General features: G+C 33.7%; 2 protein-coding genes across 4 annotated transcripts; both read right to left on the bottom strand.

Moving 5' to 3' along the window:
* Positions 1-103: 103 nt before the first annotated feature.
* On the bottom strand, positions 104-2,647 carry LOC8276896 (2-hydroxy-6-oxononadienedioate/2-hydroxy-6-oxononatrienedioate hydrolase). Its single transcript, XM_002525818.4, has 4 exons — positions 1,114-2,647; positions 945-1,037; positions 714-781; positions 104-463 (listed from the first exon to the last, which is right to left on the bottom strand). Exons 1-4 carry the CDS (start codon positions 1,735-1,737, stop codon positions 283-285), a joined length of 966 nt encoding a protein of 321 aa, XP_002525864.1. The 5' UTR covers positions 1,738-2,647; the 3' UTR covers positions 104-282.
* Positions 2,648-2,799: 152 nt separating this feature from the next.
* LOC8276897 (outer envelope protein 64, mitochondrial) lies at positions 2,800-15,694 on the bottom strand. 3 transcript variants are annotated; one of them, XM_015723396.3, is made up of 13 exons: positions 15,420-15,694; positions 12,220-12,372; positions 11,879-12,003; positions 11,610-11,735; positions 10,907-11,089; positions 10,569-10,713; positions 8,572-8,740; positions 7,726-7,860; positions 7,417-7,617; positions 5,931-6,058; positions 5,792-5,843; positions 4,317-4,386; positions 2,800-3,263 (listed from the first exon to the last, which is right to left on the bottom strand). In XM_015723396.3, exons 1-13 carry the CDS (start codon positions 15,461-15,463, stop codon positions 3,181-3,183), a joined length of 1,614 nt encoding a protein of 537 aa, XP_015578882.1. In that variant the 5' UTR covers positions 15,464-15,694; the 3' UTR covers positions 2,800-3,180. The 3 variants fall into 3 exon arrangements, with proteins under 3 accessions (XP_015578882.1, XP_015578883.1, XP_002525865.1); XM_015723397.3 differs by having other exon boundaries at positions 15,442-15,689; XM_002525819.4 differs by lacking the exon at positions 15,420-15,694 and adding an exon at positions 12,898-13,358.
* Between the last annotated feature and the right edge of the window lie 1,684 nt (positions 15,695-17,378).

The following is a 17,378-nucleotide window of genomic DNA, read 5'->3' as shown; positions in this document are numbered from 1 at the left end:
ATAAACCAATATTGAAATTCTTTATTTGCATGATACGAACTCATTAAAAACGCAAACTAGTACAATAATGATACAATAAACTATAGCAGCGACTAATGCAATGTGGAAAATTAATTTATCGTCATTTATATATCTTCTGAATCTGTATAATAAGAGGAGAAGAGACAAAAAGAGGTTTTCAAGTAAAGAGAGAGCAGCTGCCTTTCAATAAAAATTTCACTTTTTTCAGAAAGAAAAAGAATGTATAACAGAAATAAACGATTCAATGTTATATATAACAATTTAAGGATCAAACCAATCTTTGTACTCTTGGAAGAGTTGTTTCAGAGATCGAGTGGAAGGAGATGAAACTGAACCAATGAGGAATGATTTCAAGTGCTTAGCAAAGTCCTTGGCCTTTTCTAGGTTTACTGCATGCCCAGCATCCTTGATGACCACCAATTCTGCACTTTTTCCCACATGCCTGCACCACAAAGATTGATAGACTAAGTGTAAATGGTTAGCCTAAAGTACTATATCATGACAGAGAACAAGTGCTAAAAGATAACTCAAGGATTCTTGTGGTGTTTCCATTAATTTTCTTAACCATTTGATCAAATTGTTAATGCAATATATATATCCAGTACTCAGTTTCTTTGCTCTATGTACTTGATCTAGCTGAGTGCCATGACAAGAAATGTGAGTGACCAAATAACCAGGAGTTATGCTGCAACCTTTGTAATCTGTATCCCAGTTCCAAAGGGAATATCTGATCTTGCTCTCCCCATATTATCAACGTGCGCTGCTTCCAAACGAAAGTGTAAAAAAGGTTAATGAAAGGACATTTTAGAACATGATAAAATTTGATGAAAATAAACCGTCGGTAGTGCTTTTTAACTTGGAAATATATTCTAGTAAAGATTTTAGCATCAGTGCACTTGTGTGGCTAAAAGGACTGTAAGAACCTGAGTAATCTTGGGTAGATCAGAAAGCTTTCGTCCCGTAAGTATGGCCTGTATTAATTCTCTCTTCTCCTGAGCATAATCTGTACACATAACCTTTCCACATAAAAAGATTACAATCTATGATCACTCGAACACAAAAAAATTGTTTAACCATTAAAGGGAGACTTACATTGATGTAATCTGCAAGAAAGTAAGAGGGGACGCCTCTAGCAGGCTTGACGAACGATAACCGCATCAGCTCCCTCAATTTCTCAGGTGTCTGTGGCAGCAAGATGCTAGCTGCTTCATCTAAATTTGATACCTTAAACAAACCCTCTTCCATATCTTTTTCCTCCAAGCAAACCCCAGCACAACACAACACAATTCTCTCTATAACCTCAGGAAACTGTGCAGCCATACTATACCCAACGAACCCTCCATAGCTGATTCCCACAAGGTTCATTCTACGCACACCATGAGACTCCATTAGCCTCATCAGACACTTGGCCTGGAAAGACTCGTGCCTTTCAGGCCTTGATGTGTAGGACTCGCCAAAGAAGAGGAGGTCGGGAACATAAACGTTGAAACGGGAGGTGAAGTGACGGAGATGCTCGCCATATTGCCACATTGCATTGGCACCAAAGCCGTGTACAAGAACAAGATTGGGTTTCGATTGTTTTTGGATTCTTGGAATCCAGCAACGCATGATTGTCCCATCTCCAATATCGGATGTGATGGCCTGGAGACCGGCATTGGCGAATGAGAGTCGGTAGAACCAATCACGGGAAGCGGTGAAACTGAAACATCTTGCCATCTTGACAAGAAACTACATATGATTACTTTTTTTTTTTTGTTATTTCTGCTAATCTTGTCAAATTCTTGGATTCTTTTCTTCAAATCCAGAAAATGTTTTGTAGAATTGCCAGGACCAAAAGGAACAACAAAAATAAAGCATGGATGTCGCATATGTGCAACAGGGAAATGCTCGAAGACAGAAGAGACATCTTGCGAGAAAATTGGAAATTGTTAAGGACAGGCAACGAATATGTGAACGTACAGTCACCACTTCATTCTTGCCTATGTCATTGGCTCCTTTATTGTGAGAAACTTGAGGGCCAAAAAGGAATATTTGCCAAGAATCTTTTCTCATTTAAATTCGACTTAGACCAGATTTGATAAAGAAAAAAAAAAAAAAAAAAACTATTTAAGCCTACCGTAGATTTTCCAAGCTCAAAGTAACAAACCATTTTCCAAGCTTATATAAAGATTCTTGGCAAGCACCTCATTCCTTCGATCCTAATATGTAACAAGTATGATTGTATAAAAGTATTTTATATAATATAATAACAAGTTTTTTATCTTTTAATTACTATATAATTTAAACCCTTCCAAGCACATCGTCTATTCCGTAGCATATTCCGTAACCGTATTTTGGTGGCCAATAACCAAGAAGAATTTAGGATTTCAAATCCCAATTGACCACAAGAAACAGAAAGATGCAAGGAAATCTGGGCACCCATATGGAGAGAACTTTTTGCATGTCTAATTCAAGGAAAAGGTTTTCGTCCTGTGAGAATCCTTATGCAATAGACCATTTCATTAAGTTGAGGTTCAACTGTGTGAGAGGCAATAGCAAGTCCAGAGAAGCAAAGCAAGAGAAAAGATTGTGAATATTGCCGATAGCATTGGTACTCGTAATGACCTTCAAATAACTTATCCGGTCAGCTAAAGCAAGAAAATAACAAATTAATTTAAGATCTGGTCAAAATATGAGCACAACTGCGTACCTAATACAAACCAGATTAGTAAAGCATATGAATGAGTATGAGGCTGAAAGTAACAAAGGAACTCGAAAGGAAAAAAGGCAAACAGTGCATCCGAAAAGGAACTCTAGCATTGCATTGGATACTCTCAAACGTCCAACTAATGAGAACCCGCATCTTTTTTTTTTCTCTTGAACAAAATTTGCAACATGATACACATGGCAATTAGCAACTGCCTTTTCAGCTATTGTTTTTCATCTCATGTAATCAAAGGAAAAATTGAAGATAAAGAAACATTTTCAAGTAAAAAAAAATACATTTGAGCAGCATAAATGTACCTACTGTAAAGAGCTATGCACAAACAGAGAACTTCACCATTCTTTTCTTTTGTTCCTTGGGCAAAGTGTCAAAAGAAGGAAGGCAGCCTTTGGTCGAATCCTCATATAATGCTATACCATTTTTGGTATGAAGGAGGATGAGAAAAGAGTAAAGCATCAACTCATCAGTTTTCTTAGTCTTTCTTCAGCCTCTCTAGCTGCCTTATTATGTGGTTCGAGTACAAGAGCATGCTTGAAATCTGTGAATACCAGGAACCAAAAATTCCTTAAGAAGGAAGCATAGATATAATAACCATTCATGTGCCTACACTTTGTACCATCAAAATGCTTATATTTAGATATATTCAATCTATTCTGTCACACCAAATTTCTTGATGTGTGCAACCTGTCTTACATGAACAAGATTTCTGCAATATGCTCATCACAGCTAAAGCAGGAATTGGATATAATGGGACAGGCAGATCTCTACCCATCCCTGAACCATCAAGAATTAAGGAAGAGAAACAAAAATACAGTGTGAGGGAAAAGTGAGACTTTATTGATTATAATTCTATTAAAAAAAATTGTATTTTGTATATTATGATTAAATATTAAATGCATGTATTTTAAAGTTTTTATACTATTTTTTAAATTTTAAGAAATAATATTAAGGAATTAAGTATATATTTTCAAAGTTAAATAAGAAGCCTCACATATTTATGCAACTAAACTATCTAACAGACATTTTTTTATAAAGCCGGGGTAGTCTAAACCCATTCCCGCCCTGCTACTTTTGGCGAGGAGGTAAAATTTCCCATCTCTAAGCAGCAAGATCACTATAATTGCCAATCAGTGGTGGTTTTTGCTGCAATTCTGATGTTAAAAAACTATAGTACCCTTGAAGCAGAGTGATTAAAGTGGTCTAGTGGGGTAACATTGCCATCTTTAAGCAGGGAGATCATTAAAGTAGCCAACCAGTTGTTCTTTTGGCTGTAAGCTTGATGTTAAAAGATACATCCTCCTTCAAGTGGAATCATCAAAGAGACAACCTCTCATTTCATACCAGTGCACCAACAGATGGTAATAGATGAGATTTTCACCAAAATACAGGTGTAAATCATCTTATAAGCACAATTTTTACAAATGCAACATATGCTCCATAGGCTCTGACTAATAGAGCTTAGAAGACTAGTTATGTTGATCATCAATTATATGACAGTAGTCGATTATGACATTCCATAGGATCTGCAAGAAATTAGTACAAGTTTCCTAAACTTGGAAAGCACAATAAACAGAGCAAAATGAAGACTCACCTTGAGCAGCCTCTTTATAGTAGAGAAGTGATTCTTTAGCTGTTCCACGCCTCAAATATGCCTTCACATTCTGCAAAGAAAAATTGAGCATGAGAAGATTGTCATCCAAAACTTGTGTGTATTTTTCTGTACACAAAATGAAGCTTGAATTTCCCTGTTCCACCAAGTATTATGGTAAAGAGTACTAAGTTTTTTCACGAATACTATTTATCATAACTAAGAGTCGAAAACATATGAATGCCTGTGCCTATCTAACCTACAAAATTATGAGAGAAATACAACTGAAACTCTCATAATAGAGATATAGGTTATCAACTAGGAGTCTGCATGGAAATTCGCAAGAAAAGAGAGAGGAACTTCAGCATTTGTCCATATGACATTGTTGCATTTTGATCCTGGATAACAGGCCTCTTATGCACTTCACTAGCTCTAGCGACCCCAAATCTAATGTTAATCCAACCAATTCTTCTTTTTTACCATTTTTGTTCTTTGATTTGATATTATGTGGATGAAAGCATGCAAAGTTCTTTTTCTTATTTGAATTAGTGGTACAGGTTACTTATGGAATAACTTTAGATATAATAACAATAATAAGACAAATGAAAGGACAATGTTAAGAAGGCGTGCCCTTTCTCTGCCTTGAGGACTTGAGGCACATGCCTCATGAGCCAAGCTCGCCTTTCAGAAGTTGAGGCGTTGGAACTGGAGGCTCACAGGCCTGGAGCCTGAGGCCCGCCTTTAATAGCTATGATCGTATGGAGAGGGTAAACACATAACCATCCAAAAGAAGCCCTTCATATCTTTTACATGCTAATAAACTATATTCATATCTAATTAAGAATATCTACAATAAATCATAATATCCAGACTTAAATAAAAACATATATGCTCTAAAGACAAAATCATTGTTTAATTAAGTTTACAACAATATAAAAGGTTTAATTAAGATATAAGGTATTTTATATATAAATTTCTCAAGTGTTTTAACATTATTTTTATTAGTAAATAATTTCCTAATTTTATATTTTTAATCTAAGTTATATGCTATATGAGATATAAATAAGTGCATCTAATGGTATGTGAACTATAATTATTATCACAATACTTATATTTGAAAATTTAAATAAATACAGATTCATGAGTTAATAAAATATATGAACTATAATTATTATTTGATTATTTTTTTGAGAGAAATTATTATTATTATTATTATTATTTGATTATTTGTATCTAATATCTTATATAAAAACTATAAACTCATGAGGTAATAAAATATATGAAATCATGCATGATGCATGTAATATAATGACTAGTATAATATTAAGAAGTGAGCCTACATACTGATACAAATATGATGCTCAACAAAAAAAGCAGGACATCTCTTTTCATCCACTTCCTGTTACCACTATAATAGTATAACAATTTAGGATTGGACTGACATAGTAAGAGTTGTTTTTGCAAAGCAATCTCATCACCTTTTTATCAAGTGAAATTGCCATGCTGCAGTCTTCTTCAGCTTGCTGAAAGCTGCAAAAAGTAAAATCAATTGGTAATGCACTCATCATATAATGTAATGAAAAACATATATATCGAGAACCAGATAAAATATCACACCATCCTAATTCCAAATATGCTGCTGCCCGGTTGCAATAGAAAGTTGCATTTGAACCATTCAATTTTATAGCTTCAGTGTAGTAATCGACAGCCTTATTCCACTTCCCCCCCTTAAATGCAGCGTTCCCCTGAAACAAATTTATTCCACGGTGGAACCAAAACATTTGGAAATAAATAAAATAGTGATTATAAGACAACTTTTCTTCAATTTACTTTTTTACTGACAATAAAGCAGGCCTCAATTAGCTGATAGATAAGGGACAGCCTCTGTATCTTATAGTAGATTTTGTGACACATATTGACAAATTATAAATTTGGAGGCAGCAAGTGGTAGGAATTGCCGTTAGAAATGTAATTAGCACATGTTTCACAGAGAAAGCACTGACATTCACTAGATAGACCATAGCAGTAAACATACACAAGCACTCCAGCAATTAGGTATGCTCAAATTAGTTATCTTCTTCCTGTCAAACACAACCCCCAATGTAACAGGAAAAACTTAAGAAAAAGGCATGTAACATGGCACTGACTTTGCTTGAGAACAGTCACTAGTGAGTGCTAACATACAAAACTGATCATAAAAAAGGCAAAAGAGACGAAAAAGAAAAGGAAAGAAAGAGCTTTGCTCTATAAAGCTTCTTGCGAGGCAGCCCCCGTAAGATCAATATCACAACCAAGTAACAATTTTTTTTGTTGCAAATTCTATATGAAATTGTAAACCAAGAGCGTACCAATTACACATTAGACAGCCAGTGTCCAGCCTCCATTGTAAACCAAAGGTGAGCATAGCAATTACAAATTACACAATTAACATTTGGTATCTAAGAATCTAAAATAGCATCCAAAGCAAAGATAGTTTGCACTCTAATTAAGAGAACCAGCAACATCTGAAGTCCATAATTCTCATTTAAAAAAGCCAAAAGAAACAGATTGGGAAACCAGAAGCCTGACCGGTCATCCTATTGCTTATGGCTGTTCCAAGCCTTTATCTGGTACCTATGAAAAACTACTGGTTCCAACTTCCAGGAAATTTTATCATTTAACTTCCAAACATAATGCAATACCAAAATCACAGTCAACAGTTTGATAAATATAGTGACTATTAATATACATTTATGACATCTATACATTAGTCAATGTGATCAGCAATAATGCACTGAAAGCAAACTCATCAAGCAGAAGTATAGCAACAGTGAAACTCCATCGGATATTCACGAAGGATCCACATGTCCAATGACAAAATTGCATGTGCAGCAAAAGTTAACGTTTCAAGCCACAGTTTATGCATAAATGTAGGAAACTACTTGTATGAGAGCCTGATTTGGTGTCCATTAAGAATATCAAACTAACAACAAAGATTTTTTTTTAACCCAGCGAAAGAGGAAAAGGTAGGAAATATAAAAGAAGTGAACAAACTATAAACTGAATAATCCTACCAATTAAAGCACTAATGTTAAAATAGCAAAAGCAATTCAGCTTAACAAACCTTTTCTTTCAAAAGTTCTGAGGCATCCATATTTCCATTGGTATCTGGCAATAGTGGTGAATTAGAAACAATGCTGATTTGCGCTTGAAGGGATAAGTACATGTCCACAATTGTATCAAGAAGAAACTTATCAGCTCCATGGAACGAGATAAATGAAACAGAGATAGGACAGTCATCATGCTTTCCCAAGGGCACGGCAACCTGACAGTGGGATACAAAAACAGACCAAAAAAAAAAAGGAAATCAGTACACAAGAATACAGAAATTAAATAGAATGGACGAAGTTGAGACCTGATAACACTAACTTACCTGACAACATCCAGACATGCTTGCAATGCTTGAAAGTATGATTACTCTATCATGAGACTCCGGAGAATACCCTTTCTTTGTATTAAGCTTCAACGGAGGATCTGCAACCGTAGGAATAACTAATATCCCATCATCCTGAGAAAAAGAAAAATGATAAGACTATGTAACATATGACAGAAGAATATGGTATGTAATATATACAGATACATAGACTCATACAACCCAAGGCAAATTGAGTAAGTTTTAATCCCACTATATTAGAACCACAACAAAGTGCAAACTCATAATTGACGGAAGAGAGAGAGAGTGAAAATGACAAAATATAGCTTGAAAAAGAAAAACAAAGTTGGTGAACATTATAACTTCAGTACTTCACCCTTTGTGACTTTCCTCCTGTATAATGTATTATACCCTTTTCATACTTAATACTGCTCACTCGATGATGAGATATGGAGTGTATATTTTAGCTATTCTTTGCAAGTCAGCAATGGATATGGGATGTGAATTTCTTTTATGTTTTAACTGTTAGAGCAATATTATGAGTTGCTTTACAAACTGCAGGAAGAATTGTATCTACAATTCAAAGCCATGACCATTTTCATGCTCTGACAAAATGGTGAACCCCCTGATATCCAAAAAGTTAACATTATGCAGATGACTCTAACAATAACATTGAGTCAGCAGCATCAATGAAATAACAATACTAGGACTGTTACACAAGTGAATATATAGTTAGGTTCCCCATAAACTTCAGTATAATTGAAAGCAGAAACATACAATTAGTAGAATTGAGTGAAATCATACTGAAATACCAAGAAAAAACTACTCACAAGAAAATGGGGATACCTTTAAGAGACTTTGTGTGGCAGCTCGCATCTCAGACCTGATTTTGTATAACACTTTTACGTTCTCATATGTAGCATTAATAGCTGCAAGAACACGATTAGAGACATCAGGTGCTAACTTGGGTTTCACTGATTTAACCCATTCTTCATGATTTGTTTTGAATTCATATCTGAAAAGCAATATGAGTATTGCAGTTGTTAGTATAAATGAAACAAGGCAAGAACTGAGCAATTCCATCAGGATTTTGTCCATATTCAAGAACATCAACAATGAGATAAGAGAGAGAATACACATTTAATTTCTAAGAATTTAGAGAAAGTAAGAAACGTTTATCAACAAGCTGAAGTACTGCCAGGCATTGTGCCCAAAACTAAGACTTGCCAGTAACATAGCATAAACCAGAAATGAGGCATACAGCCAAGTAGGTGATGAAATTAAAAATATGATTTGAGCTTTAGTTTAACAGGCAGCAATAGAGCTGGCAATTTTTGACATGACATGCATAGACGTGTTCGGGTTGAGCATAACAGAATTTCGGATCATAAACAGGTTGACCCGTTTATGAGACATCAAAATTGAAATCTAGACAATTTAACCCGCGTAACCCGAAATAAACCTATTTAATTAAGTAGCTATGTTTAATGTATGATACACAACCCAATTAACCTATTAATAATAAACCCTTAATTTAGTATAATTAACCTATTAACAATAAACCCTTAATTTAGTATAATTAATTTTTTCTTTTAGAAAGTACTATATTTAAACACATTAATTATAAAAGATAAAAATATTTGAAACTACATATTATTACATATATATTATATATTATTTTTGATTTTGTTTATTTCATATATTATTTATATATTAATAGATTAAGCATTGTAGGATTAAATATGTTCAAATAGGTCCATAGGGTATCCTATTATGCAAGGATCTATTTTGACCGTTATATATGCACGGATGAAATAGGTCCTACTAGGTCACACATATAAACAATCATGTCCAGGTTAGGGTTTAAGACTCTTGACAGGATTAATTAATGGATCGGGTAAGGTATTATACATACATATTGACACGACAACCCGAATTGCCAGCCCTAGGCAGCAGCCACCTTTCATTACGAAAATATGGAAGAAAAAAAGGGGGTAAAGAAGGGGAATGAAAAGGGACACAGGAACAATATGAGATTTAGGTGCGTGTAGATACCCTATTTTCCCAGAATGGCATCAGCTCCACTGAGCAAGTGATTGAGGTCTATAAATCAGGCTTGGCACAAGGTGCAAGAATCCAAACCTCCTCTCCAAGACATTTCAATCTTTAGGATAGTAACAAGGTAAACACCACAAGCAGGCATCCTAGGTTCACACTTGAAAGGAGTGAATGATGTGCAGTCTAAATGGAAAACTCTGTTTTCACACTGAACTGAAGAAGGACACTCTTTGAAGCTGTTTTGAGATTTGCTAGTCTAGATGGATACAATATGATGGCTATTGCAGCAGAGAGATACCTCTGCTTGTAATTTTAGACTGGAGAATTAAGATTCTTCAATTTTGGAATAGCAGGCAATACCTACACTAGATTTTCTAGATCACATATTTTGCAGATGATTTCTAGTCTTTGTACATGGTCTGGTGACTTCTGTTTGCTCTCAGAATAAAAATATCTCAATTGTCTTACTATTGAAAATTTACTTGCACACCACTAAAAAATTTTAAGCAATACTGCCGTGTTATAAAGTCAGTGTATTTCACACTCCATCTTGTAGCCCTAGCTTTAGTGGGGACACAAATGGCATTTAGATTTCCAACAACACATGGAGCCACAAAAAAGATAAAACAGAAAAAGCATTCATGTATGTTTGCTCGTGTACAAGCTACCAACCTCTTAAATCAGAATGCAAGCACAAATCCACAATCAATAGGAGAGAGTATAACACATTTAACGCCAAAAGAAAAGGAAAAGTTTCAGCATAATATAAAAATACTCCCAAGTACCTTTGTAATGAAACCATCACAGAAGAGAGAGCTTTCAAAGCAGATGTGCCACTTTGCAGGTTCCCAGATTGTTCAAGGAATCCTTTTAGACTCGGTACATTTGAAGCAATATACTGACCAAAGTTCAAATGCTTTGGTGACTGGTCTGAGCAATCAACAAAACAATTTAGCAATCAGCAGGTATGTAATCACAGTACCACTTCTAACCCCCAGACCCTTAAATTATTGGTGACATCACCATCACGTTGATCCATAATATCAATATGTATCTGATTCTAAATTATAACGCCCATAATGGAACAACACAACCAGAGACATATTGGAGCGTGTAAACTTACATCCAGACAGGTTTTCAATGGCTTTACTAATAACATATTCAGTCTTCTGCTTGGGAACCTTACAAAGCTGAAAAAGATCATCAGCAAAAATAATTCGCCTTGCCTTTCTCGCCTCCACAGCATTCAGTTTCAGTAAAGCATGTCCAACACAACGTAATATAGAAGGATCACGTGCAAGCCATCCTAAAATGAATGTCATACAATGAAGGGAAATAAAGAAGTGAACAACCAGAAACAGAATAGTATTTGGACAAAAGCAAAAATAAGAGAAGTCCCAAAGATCACAAAGAACTTGTAAATAAGCAGACTAGCTTCAAAAGACATAACCACACAATCGTTTTTCAAGATTATTCCTATGAAATTAGCTTACTAAGAGCACAAGTACGTGTTCAGTGCTCACTTGAGTAGTGTAGGACTTGACACATTCCAGTAGCTAGATTAAAATAACTCTGAATGATGTAAAGGGAACAACAGCAGAGGGTCATGGTTTAGAGCAGTGGAGAACTATGCAGCCAAGTATGTAAACTTGTTTGTTAGTCCAATGAGCATAACCCACAGGCTTGATATACATTACTCAAAACACCAGAACAAACCTTAAAAACTCAACTGAATAAGCTTGAATCCTAAATGTTAGGTTTGACTAGGCTCATTTCTACCTCTTCTTCCTGAAACATATTTACAGCATAATGTAAACGTATCATACCAACTGTGTCCAAACTTTGTGCATTTGGAATCGCTCCAATCATAGATACAGTCCCATGGGATGGCCGATAGCCAAAGATACCACAAAATGCTGCTGGAATCCTAATGCAGCCAATTGTATCAGTGCCTGTAAAAATAGAAAGACGATTAAACAATCGGAATGCATATTTAAGAAGAAAATTTAGCAATTCATCATTACTCTAATATGCAAATTGAAATTAGCATTTGTAATTCGAAAAATAAATTAAAAGAACAAATGAACAAACTTACCAAGAGCAAAATCAACAAGCTCGGCTGCAACAGTCACAGCTGAACCACTAGAAGAGCCTCCAGGTACAAATGATGGCATTATTGGATTCATAGGCGTTCCATAATGCAAATTTTCACCACTTATCCTAATGCAAAAGGCAAATAAAATCTCAATGAGATCTGACTCATGCTGGCCCACACACAGAGAATACATAATTCTTTTTTTGTTTAATTGGATTCTAGTTGGAGTTTAAACCCCATAGTCATGGAGACAACTCCACTACCACTAAGCCACTAAGACAAAGCTAATTAATATACAGAGAGAATAATAGATAGATATGTAGAAAGGAAGTGAATGATACCCCAATCCTAATTCATCCATAATAGTCTTGCCAACACAAGTAGCTCCATTCTTTAACAGAGCAGTAACTGCCACTGCCATTTTTTCAGCAACTTCATGTGTTCTTCTCCAATCTGGATTCCCAAATCCCGTCACATAATCTTTCACATCAAAACTGCCAGCATACAGAAAAATCACACAAAATGCTTACTCTTCATCCTTCAACAGAATCTACCACTATATATCAATATGCAAAAATCATTAAACTTTTACAAATACAAGCATATATATATATATATATAACAACAGTAGCAGCAGCAGCAGCAGCACAAATCAGATATCATATTACTTAGTTGTCATACTTTCAGAAACTATACGTCAATGTGCATAAAATTACAGACACAAGCAACTACGTACATATAAATAAAGCAAAAATGTTGATATATGATTAAGCAACTATATACACATACAACAAGAACAATTAACATAAATACAAAAATTACACATGCGGTTACAAATACAAGAAATGAATACAGTTATATACAAGGCAAGTGAGGGTAATATATTTAAGCAACTATATATACATATATAATATCAAGAATCAACAAAATTACACATAGGATTTAGAATACAAGCACCCAAATATAGAGTGATTATTTTAAATATTTAGTTTGAAGAGAGTGTGTGTGAAAAGACGGACATATCCTTGATGGCAAATGAGAGCCCGGAGAGAGGTTGTTTAGCTGCAGGAGGAGGAGCTTGAGGAAAAGGAAGAATCTCGAATTTCTCAATGAAAGCTCCGAAATCCTCGCGCTTTATCATCATCAACGCTGCCTTCCGACTGCGCCTCCGTGTCTCCGCCACCACTATGATTCCGGCAACCGTGACGCCGATCACTAACCATACTTTAGGGTTTGAAGCGTGTTGTTTGATCAGAGTAAGTGGCTTATTCATGGTGTTGTTATGAGGAAATGATCAAAGGGAGAGAAAGGAGAAAAATGGGGTTTTTCAAGGGTTTTAGAGAGGAGAGATTTTCTTTTTTTATTTGCGGATTCGAGTGTTTTCCTGGTTGATGTTTGCTATCGTGCGCTTGGGGTTCCAGTTACTGTGGTGGTACCTGGCTAGTACCTCTTTAGCACTCCACATTATTCGGTTTTACTAAGAATACATGAGAAGGAAAAGAAAATATAAAGGGAAAATTTTTATCTAAGTTTGCTATCCACCTCTGTATCAAATCGATAAATGATTAATATATATTTATTAGTTTTAGATAATAAAAAATATGTCAATCATTTAATACTAAAATATAAAACAATCATACATACGTATCATTTTTTTATTAGTTGTGATGTATGTATAAAACTTAAATAAAAAATTTCCTTCAAATAAGTAAAGTCCGAAAGCAATAAAGAACTACACACAAATACATATGTGTGTTAAAAAATAACAATCATAAGAAAACAAATGATTACAAAAAGATGGAGAAGTATATCGCGATCTTTATTATCAAATTCTAATAGCTATTTTAGAAAATCTATCCGTAACAAAGTTTCTTTTTTGTGATAATGCAAGACACATGAAAATTGATATCCTTAAACCTAGTCAAATAACTTAACCATGCAAGAGGTAATCGCCAAGGAACCGTGAGTCTCCAATGCCTCATAAGTTTCACCACAAAAGTTGAATCGCTTTCAAGCCTATTAAATCTCCAATCAAACTTCCAAATCTTGTTAATCTCAGTTATTTACTAATTAGATATAATTAAATTAAATTTTAATAAAATAAATAAAATTTATAAATAATTATTATATTAGTGAATTAATATATTTTATGATAATAAAATATAAAAAATATATTATTTTATTTTTTAACAATTTTTAATATATATTTACAAATCGTGATAAGGAAAAACATTTGATAGTTAAAAAGTTATGATTCTCAAGGATTTAATTATTTTTACTTTATCATCTATTATTATTATATTGTCTATATCTGATAACATGTGTTTGGAGCTTAATAATTCATAATATTAATATTTAACTATCAACTCAATCTCATCGGATAAATGACTTTTTAAATTACGATTTAATAGTCAAACAATAATATTAAAAATAGTTAAACTTAAACCAATATTATTAACACTAGCAACATAGTAATAATGACTGATCGGAGTAAAAATGACTAAATATTCAAGAGTCAAAAAAATTTTAGCGACGAAATACTTTACCATATGCCTCTTTTTGTCTAGAATAAGAATCGCATACTAAAAATTATCAAAAAGTAAAATTAAAAGATACTTTCTTATATTTCATCTAAATTTTATAAGACTAAAATATATATTTTAACTTTACTGTTTTATTTTATTTTCTTTTTATATTTTTCTCTTTCTATAATTTTTTTATTATATTCAAAATAATGCTTTATTTCAATTTATAATAATTATTAAACAATTATTTACAGATAAATTCTAATTAAAATAAAATAAATCGCTTAATAGATTCAATTATATATAGGAATTGAGTAGGGTATAGGCTGATAAATTAAATTAAATCAAATGCATATACTCTCTTATCACTTAAATTAGAAAAAATAATAATTTATCTTTGTTTATTATTCTCTTCTCTTCCAGCAACCCATCTGCTTTCATTGTCTGCTTTGTCCATTTTGTAATCAATTGCCTCTTCTTTAATTGTTGGATTAAACTTGCAAATTCCAAGTGCGGAAATTTGTGAAAGAATTTATTCCTTATAGCATTCATAGTCTTGTAATTGTTGCAGATGGAGAATAGTGATGGGCGAGCAAGACTAGTTCCTCCTTACACCACTTTCCCGTTTAAAAACATAAAAATGGAGGAGGAAGGAAAATCAATTGATCAAGTTAAAAACAGCTTGAAAAGCGGTACAAGCAAATCAATAAAAGTGCATATAAATAACGTATTATTAGCTTATATATAATTGCATTTAAAAAAAAATAATGATGTCACAATCATTGTTTAATTTAAAATATGAAATATTAAAATATTGAATTTTCTTAGTCAATCTTTTAATGAAGCCATCATAGAAGAAGATCCAGATGATGTTTAATTTATTTCACATTTTATATTATCAATTAATTTATATTAGCATTTAAAATAACTTTCTTTGATATCAGCTTCTTTCCCCTTCCAATTTTAAACTAAAATTTCTCACCAAATTTAAGTAAATTCCTAATATAAAAAATTACCCAAATGAGTAAAGTAGAATACCGATGACAGCAACTCCAGCCATAGCATCGTCGCTTCAAACAGCAACAGCAAGCACAATCGTCATTGATTCTTTTTTGTCATCGGATGTTTTAATTTTCTTTCACAACAGCAATAATCGGCCCCTTTACAGCCACTGCACCGCTTATTATTCACCACCAAAACTCATTTTGGGCTGTTGAGATATGCGACTTCAGGAATGCATTTGAATAGCAAAGAGGTGGCAATTTCTTTATATTTATGTTGGACCTGCAGAATTTGAAATTTTGTAATTGGACATAAGTTCGAATCCTTTTAATTATACATGATTGTGATAGAAGAAAAAAAAAAAGAAAAAGAGTAAAGCAATAAAGATGATGATTGAAGTGGCAAAAGTGGATTTTTAATTTTGAGCGAGTGTTTGGTTGCTAAGAAAGTGATGGAAAGTGGTAGAAAAACTAACCTTTTGTTATTATAATTAATGGTGTTACTGGAAATATTATTATTTTATTTTTACTGCTAATAAAAGATTTAAAAATAATAAAACTGAAAATTGAAATATCTGATTGAATTAAAGTTGAATTCAAAAGATTCAATTATAAAAATACATTAAATATGTATTTGCTAAAATTTTAATTGGAAAACTTTGGGAAAATAAACTAAAGCTGCAATAGAAATTTATTAGGGAATGTTAGAGTTGATTCAGTCAAAACTAAGTTTGAATTTGTTTCAATAAGTTCCTATTTTGTAAAGAACCACTTCGTATAGATTGTTTCAATTTGTTTCCTTCCGTTGCACAACTAACTCTGATTGTGGAGATATCAACATTGCTTTTAGATTATGTTTTATAGTTATTTAAAGGCCTATTCTGTTCAATAAAGTTATCAAAGTATTTGTCAACAATTACTTTAGAACAACAAAACTGGTATCAGAGCCTTCAAAAAGCCTGAGCAAAGAAAAAATGGCAGAAGGGAACAATTCTACGATACCTAGCATTCCAAAGTTTGATGGAGACTATGATCACTGGTGTCTTATTATGGAGAATCTTTTAAGATCGAAGGAGTATTGGAGCGTTGTCCAAAATGGTTTTGTTGTACCAGAGTCTGAAGAAGCTTTAACTGCTGTTGAAAAGAAAATGCTTGATGAAGCAAGATTGAAGGATCTCAAAGCCAAGAACTATTTATTCAACTCAATTGACAAAACCATTCGAAAATAATCACTCAAAAGGAAACATCCAAACAAATGCATGGGACTCCATGAAAACAAAGTATCAAGGCAATGCTAGGGTGCGTGCACAATTACAAACCCTAAGGAGAAACTTTGAATTGATGGACATGAAGATAGGAGAATCCCACATGACTATTTTGCAAGAGTGATGGTGGTGGCCAACGATATGAGGAGTCATGGAGAAAACATGCCGGGATGTAAAGATAGTGGAGAAGATTATAAGAACTCTCACTGAGAACTTCAATTATATTGTATGTTCTATTGAGGAATCCAAGGATATAGATATTCTTACTGTTGATGCCTTGCAAAGTTCTCTGCTTGTGCATGAGCAAAAATTCAGGAAGAATACTGCTGGAGTAGAAGAGCAGGTGCTGAAAGTTTCACAAGATGAAAGAGGAAGTAGAGGCCGAGGAAGTGCTGCTCGAAGAAGAGGAAGAGGTCGAGGAAGAACCATCAATAAAGCTATGATTGAGTGTTATCATTGTCATCAGTTGGGACATTTTCAATATGAATGTCCTAACTGGGATAAGAAAGCAAATTATGTAGAGCTTGACGATGAAGATGATATGATATTGATGGCATTTGTTGAAACAAATAATGCTAAAAGGGATGAGATATGGTTCTTGGATTCGGTTGTAGCAATCATATGTGTAGAGAGAAGGCTTGGTTCAATGATCTTGACGAAACTTACAAGCAAACTGTGAAGGCCGGGAAACAATTGCCGATGCAGTTAT

The sequence above is a fragment of the Ricinus communis genome, chromosome 6 (assembly GCF_019578655.1).
Source record: "Ricinus communis isolate WT05 ecotype wild-type chromosome 6, ASM1957865v1, whole genome shotgun sequence".
Classification (NCBI taxonomy): domain Eukaryota; kingdom Viridiplantae; phylum Streptophyta; class Magnoliopsida; order Malpighiales; family Euphorbiaceae; genus Ricinus; species Ricinus communis.
The sequence above is the reverse complement of the archived record's forward strand: the minus strand, read 5'-3'. Positions and strand labels throughout refer to the sequence as shown.